The sequence below is a fragment of the Gasterosteus aculeatus genome, chromosome 18, assembly GCF_964276395.1.
Source record: "Gasterosteus aculeatus chromosome 18, fGasAcu3.hap1.1, whole genome shotgun sequence".
In the NCBI taxonomy this organism is placed as follows: domain Eukaryota; kingdom Metazoa; phylum Chordata; class Actinopteri; order Perciformes; family Gasterosteidae; genus Gasterosteus; species Gasterosteus aculeatus.
The window spans coordinates 1,185,262-1,198,590 of NC_135706.1; the positions used below are offsets into that span (position 1 = coordinate 1,185,262).

General features: G+C 46.8%; 1 protein-coding gene across 1 annotated transcript; it reads right to left on the reverse strand.

Moving 5' to 3' along the window:
- Positions 1-359: 359 nt before the first annotated feature.
- cnstb (consortin, connexin sorting protein b) lies at positions 360-13,031 on the reverse strand. The gene is made up of 11 exons (XM_040160813.2): positions 12,557-13,031; positions 8,652-8,840; positions 7,640-7,743; positions 6,298-6,328; positions 4,885-4,971; positions 4,678-4,789; positions 4,128-4,149; positions 3,979-4,048; positions 2,834-3,042; positions 1,769-1,913; positions 360-1,559 (listed from the first exon to the last, which is right to left on the reverse strand). Exons 2-11 carry the CDS (start codon positions 8,737-8,739, stop codon positions 1,351-1,353), a joined length of 1,077 nt encoding a protein of 358 aa, XP_040016747.2. The 5' UTR covers positions 8,740-8,840; positions 12,557-13,031; the 3' UTR covers positions 360-1,350.
- Between the last annotated feature and the right edge of the window lie 298 nt (positions 13,032-13,329).

Genomic DNA, 13,329 nt, shown 5'->3' on the forward strand with positions numbered 1-13,329 from the left:
CTAGACCTTTGTGGTGGGAGGGAACCTCTGAGGAGGCGACTCAACACTGCTCCCTCCCACTACAGAGGTTAAACTGGAACAGAAGCCTGAAGGTTCTCCTCTAATCAAAGTATTAAAGTGAACCATGGTTCAGGGCGTTAAATGGTCCACACTTTCCTTTCCAGAGATCTCCACCCACGCTGCCGCTGTGAGTCTGGTGTCCCTCAGGAGACGGTGGAGGCTCCTTTCATGGTGCGCAGTGACACCGTGGGGCCACACTGAGCTACTACATCATCGTGTAGAAGAGAACCGTCAAACAAGCCAAATATGCTTAAATGGATTAAATGGTAAGGAGCAAAAAGAAAACACAATGCCAGATGTTCCTGCAAATGTATTAAATGTATTGACCCTTTTGGGCAAAAGTGAACATACATAGAAACAAACAGAAGGAACATTTATCACTTTGCAAACTATTGGGAGTTTAGAAGGAGAAAGTCTCAAAGTGTTGAAATGTTTCTTGTCCCAGACAGGAAACACAACTGTTGGTCCACAAAGCATCAATACGAAGACAGCATCACGTCCACTGGATGATCCCACAGCCCCAAACGAAGGCTCACTTTAAAACTAAGTGCAGATAAAATGATTAACTTCATCTTCCTTTTTTCTGCTCTGCTTTTTAATGACCTTGAAATGTCCTGACGGAGCCGTTGGCCACACTGATCATCTAGTTACTCTTACAACATGAACCGTGACCTAAGTTTTCAGAGTTAAATGACTAGTGCATGCTCATCATTATGCAATGTACTGCGTTAGAAGTGGATGGAACTGATGTTTCCGGACCAAGAGCCACACATCATTCATGTGGTCTGTTTGGGATACTGTGCTTAACTGGGCACTTTGACAGCTGTAACCTCAATTAAAGAAACATCATCTTTAGGCCTCTTAATCACTGCCTGAAAACAAATCACACACATGTTTAATCCCAATGAAATGAAGACGTTACAAGAAGGCTTGAGGAACCAAAGACAAAGCTTAGACTTCTACAGACGTCAGAGAAGCACTCACACACACACACACACATGAGCTGCATCTTCTCTTAAAGCAGGAATCATTTAGAGAGTTGGGAGCCCTCTTGTGTGTCGTATCCCCACAAACAATAGGGAACAGGGAAGTTTCAAACCCACAACATGAGTCTTTGGGCACCGGTTAGTTTCAGGTGTCTTAGTGAGCCACGGGATCAAGGCTCAGGTCGCCTCTCGTGCTCCGGGCGCCGGTGTCAGATCTACGCGTGTCCATCCCGTCGGTTGACGCTGTCCACTGCAGCACAGGTGTTGTGGAACATCCCGGTCTGGAGTGCAGGTGGGGAGGGTCTTAAGTCGGGAGGTGCAGCCAGTGGGCGAGGCCTTCAAAGAACCTCCGCACGCTCATGACGTAGAAGTCTGCGTTGTTGGTGAAGTCGGTGCAGATGTTGGAGTAAGTGTCCACCAGCGTGCAGTAGAGGGCCGTCCCGCCTACGCTGATCACCACGGTAACCAGACACAGCAGCAGCAGGATGAGGCAGGAATCCCCGCCCATGTCGTCTGAGAGGGAGAGAAGAACATGAGCTTTCAATGGAAACGGTCTTAACGGCATCGATCGCCCTCATTGAAAACATTTACCACAGTTTACCAATTGTGATCGGCTGCTCTTTAATCATTGCAGCGACTGAGGAGTTCTACGTTAGAAGACGTCTGTCCCACACTGCTTTGTTTAGTCTGTGACTCCATCGGTTCTCTGGGTTAAAGCGCACCTTGCTCAAGGCCTTCCTCTGGCTCACTGAAGCGAACTTTGCGTTTCGGGTTCTCTTTGGTGACAAAGTCGCTCGGAGGAGGCAATCCATCCAGCGAAGCTCTCCTCCTCTTTAGGATGGAAACCAGACCGTCAGCGTAGGAGCTCTGAGGAGGACACAGAAACCAGAGGATTGACCATGAGCGCTACCACTGAGGGAACGGTTATGGAGCAGAAGCAGCTCTCTGTGATGGAGTTTCTGGCTTCAGGATGGAACCACTTGAACTTGCTCATCAGTAACACTAAGGGGTGTTTGTCGTTTTCTACATGAGGTTAGAGATTTATAGAAACAATAGTAGTCTTGTAACAGATAATCTCTCAGCCAGCTGTTGCCAGGCAGAATTTAACTGAAACATTCACAGCCGCCAACATTTAATCAAATTATTTTTTTATCGACTTTTCACAAATCCAAGTCAACCAGGTTACATTATACAGCTCATTAATTTACATTTGATTTATTCTGTATGCAGTTTATATAGATACAGGAACATATGCATATACAGATAGATAGACACATTTCTTATGGTGCCTGTTAAAGGGAAAGTTGTCCAAAAGAAGTCCCACCCAGTCGACCCTCCTGTGCATTACATCACAGCGATGCTCAGCCTTCAGCATTACTGCTTGTTTGTGTATCAGATTTCATCTCCGCCTCTCACGAGAACCGGGCCCCTCCGCTCAGTGCTCAAGTCAGAGCACGATGCCTCGGCTCAGTCACCAGTGGACACGGGTGGAGGTTTCTGGACAGGGAGACCATGGTGATGATCTCACCAGAGATCATTCCTGGGAGTGTCCCGGAACAGACAACCAGCTGGGGTTCAGAGAAAGGAACTCGGGGGAATGCAGGCGGACGTACGCAGCAGAGATCAGAGGGCAGTGGACAAAGGGAAATAGGCAGGAAGGAAAGATGGGAAGGGGCTGGAGAGGGACTCTTATCACCACATCATGTTGCGTGATATTCTGTCCGATCCTTTTAGAATGCACCTCCCCCAGTAATAAAGATCAGCAAAGAATGCAGATGTTTTCCTACCCCGTCTGCGTGGGACAGCCTGGCCAGGTCCTTGACTGAAGCCTGGGGGACTCCTGAGGGCCACTCCACCTTCACCTCCTGCTCTGGTGTCTCCTCACACGGCTTCTCCTCCTCCTCCTCACCTCCCTCCTGTTGGCCTGTCTGTGGAAGCTGTGGCTTCACGCTTTGCTCCTTTCCTTCATCCTGGAACGTTGCTTCAGTCTTGTTACCTGGCATGACAGGAGTTCGGTCATGGATTCGGGGTTATTCATCCGTGTGTCGACACAGAGGACCCGTGTAGCTTAATGTGTCTAGAAGTTGATGAGAAGGTCAGGCCATTAACGTCACCAGGTTTATTGTAGGTCATTTCTAAGTCATGTAAGTTGTTTATATCGATTAATGTGTTCTCAGTCTGTCACAGTAGTCAAGACCTCTTCACCTGTTCACTAACTCTGTCATTTCAGTTCCAGCCTCTCGCCCGCCAATCAGCACTCACCCCCCTCAGCTGACGCCCGTCTCACCTGCTGCCCATTCCCTCGTTAGTCTCTCACTCTTTAGGTCCACTTGTCTCCTGCCAGGTTGTCCCGTGTTTTCCTGCCAAGCTGTCTGGTGATTTCTGGTTTCTGGCGTGTGTGCGTGTCCCCTTACACCCGGTCAATCCGAGTCATGGCGATGCTGTTGCCGTAGTTGAAAACCAACCGCAGCCACTGATACCGAGTAAAGGGCGTTTCATGGGATATGAGGAGGCTCATACAGATCTACACTCACTTTGTGCTTCATTGTTGCAGCGTGGAACTCTTCATTGCCAAATACTTTAACCTGTTATTATTCTGAAAAGGGGTTCAGTGCTAAACATGTTAATTACAAGGTTAACAAGAGACTATTTCTGCCAAATATTTGTTATGCACTCTGGTTTACTTGATTCCATTATTAGAAAAGGCATCGATTGAGCAGTCCCAAAATGATATTTCAATAAAAGGCGTGAACATTTTTCTTTCTCCCCGGCGGGTCGTAAAAGTCGAGTCAAAATGTTAATCTGAGCAGAGCTTTGGTTCATGTTTAGCATCAGTACGTTAGCATTTTACCTGTGAGCCTGCTGGAAGTCGGTCAGTAAAGCGCTGGAAGCAGAACTTGGTACGGTATAAAGAATAGAGACACACGTCTACCTTCATCGGGACACGTTGGTAGTCTCTCGTCCTTGCGCTGGATGTCTTTGGCTGTTTGATTCACTGTGTTCTGTTGAATCAAACACAGTTAATGATCATGTGTCAAACTGAGTGAAGATCACCATGGAGGGAAGGTTCACATGTCTCACCTGCTCCACACTGATTGAGGGTCTGAGTGATGCCAGATAGAGACGAAGGACAGCAAGGCAGGCAAAGACAAAAGAGACACTTAAATCGAGTGGTGAAAGCTTCACATATTAAAAAGCTAAAATCTTCTGCCTTTCATTTTTTTTCCAGATTAAATCCATCTCGGTCAGATGACTATAAGCTGCAATGATAACGTATGAAGAGGGTCCCGGGGTCCCGCGGCCCTGCAGCGCATGTCTGTGTCTCATTGAATTCTCCATTCTGCAGAAGTCTCTTAAGCCCCTTCAGATGTGTTCATCTCCCCAAATGACTCCCATGTGTGTCTCTATCCTCAGTGTGTCTCACGCATTACCAAAGGGTTGGTTTCCTCAGCATGTCCACATGGGAGACAAAGATGGACGCCAAATGGGCGCTAAGAGGTTTCTGCCCGACGTGTTTGGAGGAAATGGAAGGAGGAGACGTTTGTGTCTGTATCTGTACCGAAGTGAGGGAAACACGTGTGCTATCACACATCTCCTGCGGTGGATATTGGGTTTGCATGGCGAGGTCTACCGGAGGTGTGTCCTGCAGATGTGGTCCAGCGTCTCGATGTGCTTCTGACTGATGCCGTCTGTCTCAGCAGCCCAAATGCCTCCATCGTTCTTCTTCTCTCTCCACTGGCTCTCTGTGAACACACATGGCGCGAAAACCAACACTATGATTTCTTCGCGTAGCGCCGACATGCGATATTTCCTAGAGTGGAGGAAACACTCGTCGTACCCCAGTTCTCCTGCATGTCGACAAGGTTGGAGAGCAGACGTTGGTGGTAGAGCTTCTCCAGCTGCAGGAACTGGATGGCCCAGTGGTCTGGTAGTGGTGGTCGTTGGTTAAGAAGTCAGACACTGAAGTAGTAGTTACTTAAAATAGTAATATATGAGAAAACATCCCTCCAAAACAAGAGGGCAGCAAAGTACATGGAAAAAAAGAGGTGAGATAATGAAGAGGTCAATTAGAAGCTCCACTCAATTGTTACGTGAGATAACATCAAGGAGAGGCAGAGGAAAGGGACCTTCAGCCAGCAAGGGAGCCACCATGGATTGAGATGCTGCCGAACATTTTACAAGAAAAGAGGAAGCCAAGAAATGAACTATCAAAGTATAATATTATACTATTATAGACTAGTTCTTTATACTCGTTTTTCGATGGATCCCATTTGCTCCATTTGATGTTTCTGTGGTAATGAAAGAAACCTCGTCCGTTCTCTTCATGGATTCAAGCTCTCCTGATCCCTGGACGGATTACACGCAGTGAATCAAGAGAACAGACCTCCTCCCTGCGCTCACCCGTAAACACACACCGGCCCTGTTGCCTGAACAACGGCGCACACAGAGGAACTACTCTCAGCCCGCGTGCGACAGAGAGACAAAAGAACGGAGGGAACATGACGCAGTCACAGAAAAAACATGAATAAAAGATGGTTTCCCTCTGGCATATTTATTAACATTTCCACTGCACAGTGCCTCTTTGATTATCAGATCGCCGTCATCAGACCGACAGGCCTCTAACAGGAGAAACATAAACTTGTGAAGTAAATAATCTTTTGCACTTGCGTCCCTCACGGGAACAGAAAAACATCAAAGCTCTTCCTCCCTAAAGTGAATAAATGTTTATTTAATCATAGCATACTACTTATTTATTTTATAGTAAAAGGGGCAGAGTTCAAACATTGTCACCACTTGTTTTACTACCAGATACCAGATACCAGGTACCAAATTATAGCTTCAGTTCATTTGAATCTCGTAACGGAAAAATGTGCATAACCCTTCAAAATGTTTCATTGAACGAACAGGGTTATAAACTGCACATGCTGGGATGGTGTGGCCATGAAGAAGAAGTGAGCTGGAGTGTCTCCCACCGTGGACACGTAGTAGAAGTTTGGTTTGGAGGCCACCTGTAGGTAGAAGAACTGCCTCTCCCTGTAGAGCCTTATTCTTATCTTATTATTATTATTATTCGTATTCCAGCACTATTGTGTTAAACCTCCATTCTCTGCAGTGACCACCAGGGGGCGACTCCTCTGGTCCTATAGAAGTCTATGAGAAAATGACTCCTCTCTTGTTGTGGGCACCCTGTTGCAGTCTACGGTCACAATGCATGAACACACACACAGATGAGGCCACTGAGTAAGGATACAGTCCTCCTTGAGCGAGTAGGCCTCTGCGATCTGAAAGAGAAGATCATTGATTAGCACACCGACTAGATTACAGCAGACAGAATCACACATTATTTGAGTTACTGCCATAGTGTTTTAGCACTAATCTCACCAACAACCTGTGCAGCTTAAAAGCACACAGTGATATTACACAAAGCACTGAGAATTATGAAACAATGAAACGTTTTGGTTTAAAGTCACATCTCATATCAAGAGCCGGAGCCGTGCAGACGCCGAGCACGTCACATGCGACTAATCATGGTCCGGATTATTCTCCTCCTTCCACACCCAGTAGACCAGATGCACATCCTCACATATTCTCCTGTGATTCCATACTGGTTGTTTTCATTGTCAGCCAAGTTTCTCACTGCTTTCTTGATTTTGTTACAGGAGTTATAGCTGTAATATGTCAAAGGAGCTTCATGATTTCTCAGAGTGGAACAGGAAAAGTTGGATGCATCACACTTGCATAGAAAGGTTTCCAATCCTTGCAATTGAGCACCTGGAACCACAAAGCATGTGTTATTTTGTGTAAGATGCCTTCATTGTTCATATGCGTATAACAAGCAATATTAAACAATGATGTTCATCTCCTCATGTGCACGACACCTGGGATGTAGTGAAGGGAGCACAGACAAAAAGTATTTAATGAGTAAATGCACACTTTAACATTTGCATTAAGCTATAAACTAACTGGTATTAGTGTTCACATTTCTAACCAAATCAATGAAGAAAAGAAAAGCAGAGTGACTGATTATGGCGGTCTGTTTCCTACACCGTGACAGGAGGGTGTGGGTGAAGCTGGCTGGCTAACAGTAGCACGCCTCTTCCTCCGTGTTTGCATGCTAGCGCTGCACTGACGGTGAGTGGCGGTAAGGATGCACCGCGCGGGACTCACGGTAACGGCCCCGATTGCTCTGCATCGCCTCTCCTTTGTTCCCTGGTTACTGGACAAAAAACGTCTCTTTGAACACCATAGTTGTGATGTAGGGGAGACTTATTAGACACGTGAAAACACGCACAGGGTTGCCAGTTTAAATCCCTGCACCTGCGTTGTAAAACGGCTGCAAAATGTTACAGTAACTTTCACTGACGTTTCCTTGTTGGATTTTCAGGTTGAAGCCTTTAACACTAACAAACGGATCCATTTGAGACACACCAGCTGCAGGGTCATATGTGTGTCAGCTTACAGAGGGTTTGGAATGAGGTCACACGGGAGGACTGACACACACACACACACAGACATCTGTCTATATAAAGACATGTTCCCTCAGGGTTGGGACACAAAATGCCTCCCACTCGCTGCCGCACCGAGACGCTCACCTGGTGCAGGGAGCGTGGCAGCGTGGTGTAGTCGCTGGTTTCTCTGAGCGACTGCAGGGAGGCCAGCAGCTCCGGGCCCAGCGGTCCATCTCTGGAGGCGCCGCCTGCAAACAAACAAATATTATACTGTATATAAGGCTGCAGCACACGGCTGCACTGGTGTGTCAACTCTCGTCTGTTTTTATGTTCTCTGCCAGTGATGGAGACGTCTTCTTGATGGTATAACACATATTCTTTCTACAGTAACTTAAAGAAACACACCAGCTATCTAACAGTCAGTATGTATTAAGGAGTATTAAGGCTGTAAAAACACGTGTATAATAACAGTTTGGGACTAAATCAGTGACTAAAAGTCTGGAAATGTGTATCTTGATATCTTTTTTTGTTAAATTTGATTATTCTTTGACTCATCTTTTCATTCTATCAAAACAAGCAGAATCTCAGTGTGACAGGATTACACACTTCTCCCTCCTTTGCTTTGAGTCGACATCTGGCACTAAATCACAGTGAGACATTATGGCGACGTCCAGAGGAGAATGAAATACCTGTGGCCAGTTTGTTTCCTCATTGAGATGAAGTTCAGGGACGCGGTGTGTGAGGCAGATGCACAGTAACAGCACGGAGCGTTTTCGTGAGGGATCCTGTGATTGAAGGACGATCGTGGTCCATCACTGATGGAGACTGATTGTTTACGGCCATTGAAACACTACATTTAAGCTGCTTTTGAAATCCAGCTGCTTCCTTCACATCCACTGGAGAGGGGTTCGTTGGGATGTGGTGAGTAGCGTTTTCATAACCTCACAGCTTGGCATCGCCCCGATCATTTTAAGCTCTGTTTTACGGCAGTTTGTGGTAAACTGACGGACGACGGACGTTTAGATGACTGAGTGATGTGTTTTTGAGTCCACACTAGCTGATACTGCAGGGAAAGCAACACCTCAGCGGCACAAGCCCACTAATCACACGGCAGTCATGCGTTGGATGAAAACAAGGTGAAGAAGCGTCATTTTACCCGCGGCCCCGTCGACGCAGAGCCCTTCCTCTCTCTGCGCTGCCCCAGGGTCGGGGCCTTTCGGTGGGATGGTGTTCTTGTTCCCCATCACCTCCGGCGCTGTGCCAATCCTATCCTCCAAGTCGACGTTCCCCAACGGTTCCTCTGGGACCAGAGGGGCTCGGCGTGGTCTACGGTTTCAAGGCCTCCCTGGAAAAAACAAACATTTCCCTGACTTTTCATCGAATGGACTTGCGAGAGTAAAAGGATCATCACTCGTGACGGAGCATGTGATTTAATCCTCCGTCGCCTCTCCTGGGTGGAGATAAAGAGGGGGATTTGGAATGTCCACCATGGTCTGTAAAGAGTGGCAGTCGGGGAGGATTTGTCCACTCCAAGCTGGAGCGTACTTCAAGAGAGAAGGTATGGGCCTCACACAGGATGCTCTGAGGACATGTGAGCAGAGAACCCAGAGTGGAAGCAAGAAGAAGCAGCCTTTGGTTAGTTGCCTGACTGAAAGGGTTTGTGTCCGTTGAGGCGCGTCATAATAGTCTGTGGATTAGAACAATGAGCAATAATCCATTCGCACATGTTCTTCTAACAGACAGGAGCTTTGAAGGGCATGTGTGCATGTGACTTATGTCCATTCCATAAATTTGCCCTACAGACACGGCCTTGTACCCAACAGGAGGCTGCACAAGCCGCGCTTTGTGCTGAACGCCAGCAGGCTCCCCACATTTCTGGCATGCAGGTTTGACGTGTAATATCTTCACATTTTAGTTTAGCGTGTTAATATGCAAACCATATATCACACAATACATCCTACTCAAGAACCTAAAGCTTGTATTTGTCCTCTGGTAACAGATTTGGATATTGCATCTTTAAAGCCACGTTGTGTGTGCTCACACTCATGCGACCTTGCTGTGGTAACAATTGTTAAGATTATTGACACTTATTGACATTATTGTGACGCTTTAAACAAGAAGCAAACAAGTTTTTTTATTTGTAAAATTTTCCATGAGCAGCACAGAGAGATTTAAAGGTATCAGATATCATCCCAAAGTCTGTGAGCCGAGCTGGAAGATGCTCAGTGGCAGCAGGAGAAACACTAATGTGTGCATTCATTGGACAATAACACAGGTGCCAGGCGAGAAATTCCCATTGGACTGAATTGGAACCATCTGGGGTTCATTATCCAGTTCTTCTATATATATGGAATAAGTTCAGCAGCAGAGTGAGACATCTTAAGCTGGATATCCTCCGATGAGGTAAGCGTTTAGTGTCTTGTCTAACGGCAGCTCGCCAGCGTTCATTTATGGCGTTTGACAAAAGGTTCATCGGGACGAATGACCTTTACTGGGCCCTCTTCCCAACCTTAAACCTGCCCTGGGACTGTAATTATTGTTATTGGTATTAAAGATAGCAAACACAGAAATGTCTTGTTTCATCTTGTGCTTCCAAGCACTTCTTAGTCGATAGGTCGCTTATTAAATAAGTATTGTGGCTTCAGAGGTATTTTGCTGTATAACCCTAACCCCCTCAAAAAATCCAACATGGCGGAGAGACGTTCACTCAGGAATCCGACATGGTCCGCCATGTTGTTCACTCAGGGGGCGTGGTTAACCACCGCCAGTTCCTATGTATTGTTACGAATTTGTATGTTCAAGATTTTCGTATCCATGTTTACCAACAGGTTTTGGAGACCACGTTGGTCTGTCGTGGAAACCACAGCGAAAATTGCAGCATTTGCGCAATTAAGCGCAATTTTATACAAAATACGGTGAATTCCTCGCTCAGTTGGTGGAGGTTGAATAGACAACAGCTGACGCACTGTAGATCAACCCGTGTCCGCTAGCCGTGCTCGCTCAGTACGTCAGCGGCAGTCATGTGAACGCTGTGAATCTAAAGCACAAACGCTGGGAGCGCAGAGAGGCTGACTCATGTGCGTGGGATGAAATTAAGGATGACGCTGGCGAGGCTTCTCCTGTGAAACGCCAGGTAAACCTTTACCTTATTCTACTATTCTATTCTGTATTCTATTGACTCGTCGCAAGACTAGGAAAGCAAAGTCCTTCACCATTCCTGACTCAGTACTTGGTAAACGTCCCCATTCGGGTGTTTTCTCAGGCTACTTAAAGCAAACACATAATCTTTTTAACAACCATTTTCCAAAGCAGTTAGTCTGATAAAGAGTTCCTTTGTAACCGATACAGAGAAACGTGCAGAGAAGGAATAGATACAAAATGCCACTGGACGCTGGTCGTGCAGAAGCTACCGTCATCGGGCCAGCTGACCGTTAGCTTAGCATAAAGGCTGGAAACAGCCAGCCTGCCTCTTTCTCCCTGTATCATCACACTAACCCAACGGCTCACAAATAGTCAACGCCGTGATTTGCTTTAAACCCACAATTTGTGCTTCTCACTTTGGATACTAGTGTGAACCTGATGCTGGTAAGCAGGCCAGCTGCTTCCACATTTCTGTTATTTATGCTATTATATACATATAAGCTAAGCTAACCGGCTACCGAGTTTTTTGATACTGAAAAAACTCCTTCAAACCCTCATGTTCTATTTATTGACGTATTTTATATTGCAGAACAGAATGTTACAATGTGTTACGCTTCTGTTGTTATTATTCTGAAATTAGAAGTGGAAACACTTTACAAAGTAATGAGCCAAGAATGCATGCTATTAATTAAGTAATTGATGGTAATTAAGATGAATATACTGCCCTCATGTTGAGTCGGGTTCCCAGCATGGAGGATGCGTTCATGACCCTACGTGCAGTCGGACATTTCACAACCATAAACACGCATCACGCATGAACACTGCGGGCACTTTTGCGTTGCGTTGCGTGGTAAAGCTGCTCCGTGGTTATTAAAGGTGCGTGCGCGAAACACCGCAGCAGCACCGACCCTCTCTGCACGCGCGTTATTGCGTCACATGTCATAGGAGTTAACGGAGCGTTATTGCGTCACGTGTCATAGGAGTTAACGGAGCGTTATTGCGTCACGTGTCATAGGAGTTAACGGAGCGTTATTGCGTCACGTGTCATAGGAGTTAACAGAGCGTTATTGCGTCACGTGTCATAGGAGTTAACAGAGCGTTATTGCGTCACATGTCATAGGAGTTAACGGAGCGTTATTGCGTCACATGTAATAGGAGTTAACGGAGCGTTATTGCGTCACATGTCATAGGAGTTAACGGAGCGTTATTGCGTCACGTGTCATAGAAGTTAACGGAGCGTTATTGCGTCACGTGTCATAGGAGTTAACGGAGCGTTATTGCGTCACGTGTCATAGGAGTTAACGGAGCGTTATTGCGTCACGTGTCATAGAAGTTAACGGAGCGTTATTGCGTCACGTGTCATAGGAGTTAACGGAGCGTTATTGCGTCACATGTCATAGGAGTTAACGGAGCGTTATTGCGTCACATGTCATAGGAGTTAACGGAGCGTTATTGCGTCACGTGTCATAGGAGTTAACGGAGCGTTATTGCGTCACATGTCATAGGAGTTAACGGAGCGTTATTGCGTCACGTGTCATAGAAGTTAACGGAGCGTTATTGCGTCACGTGTCATAGGAGTTAACGGAGCGTTATTGCGTCACGTGTCATAGGAGTTAACGGAGCGTTATTGCGTCACGTGTCATAGGAGTTAACGGAGCGTTATTGCGTCACATGTCATAGGAGTTAACGGAGCGTTATTGCGTCACGTGTCATAGGAGTTAACGGAGCGTTATTGCGTCACGTGTCATAGGAGTTAACAGAGCGTTATTGCGTCACGTGTCATAGGAGTTAACGGAGCGTTATTGCGTCACATGTCATAGGAGTTAACGGAGCGTTATTGCGTCACATGTCATAGGAGTTAACGGAGCGTTATTGCGTCACATGTCATAGGAGTTAACGGAGCGTTAAGCGCGCACTCACCGCTGATGTCCCCGCAGCGTGGCGTCGTGCTGTCGGTTCTCCTCCGTGTCGTCAACACAGGATGCACATCAGCCTCTCTCTCCCTTCCCCTCTCAGTCTCTGTCTCTCTGTCTCTCAGTCTCTCTCCCTGTCTCTCTGTCTATCTCTCTGTCTGTGAGTGTATTCATCTCAGCGGGGGGCGGCGGCGTGGTGGCTCCGCCTGTCGAGGTCCCGGGTTCGTGTCCAGGTCCGGGGGGGACCCCGACGCCCGATGTCAGCTGGGACGCGCTGTACAAGATGACTGATTGGCCGTGTGGCGTTACGTCGCCATCTTGTGGCGGCTGTGTCAAACTGGCCGCTGTAGTGACGTAGGCGCCGCTGTGGTGACGCAGTAACAGTGAGCACGCGCGCCATCGTTGCTACTCAGTCACATCTCAGCAGATCAGGGAGAGTCCTGAAAGAAGGACTTCCTCACAGGAGCAGTGTGACGTCAGAGTGATGACAGGTGGTGACGTGACGAACATCTGTTCAGACCAGATGACATCATACACACAACATCTGCAGTGAATAACACAAACTATTTTAAGGTCATGATGTTTTTGAATGGTTCCTTTGTGTGTTTATATATATACTACTTGTATATGTGTGTGTGTGTGTGTGTGTGTGTGTGTGTGTGTGTGTGTGTGTGTGTGTGTGTGTGTGTGTGTGTGTGTGTGTGTGTGTGTGTGTGTTACCTTTATATGACTTTAACATGCTTACATTTGACACAAGACGTTCTGGCTCCTCTGCACAAA

Excerpts from the sequence above, each read along its gene's own strand:
- cnstb (XM_040160813.2), bottom strand. The coding sequence starts at position 8,739 with ATGGGGAACAAGAACACCATCCCACCGAAAGGCCCCGACCCTGGGGCA. Across the intron at positions 6,329-7,639 it reads TGCCACGCTCCCTGCACCAG|ATCGCAGAGGCCTACTCGCT; the intron begins GTGAGCGTCTCG and ends CTTCTCTTTCAG. Across the intron at positions 3,043-3,978 it reads ACCAACGTGTCCCGATGAAG|GTAACAAGACTGAAGCAACG; the intron begins GTAGACGTGTGT and ends CTGTCATGCCAG.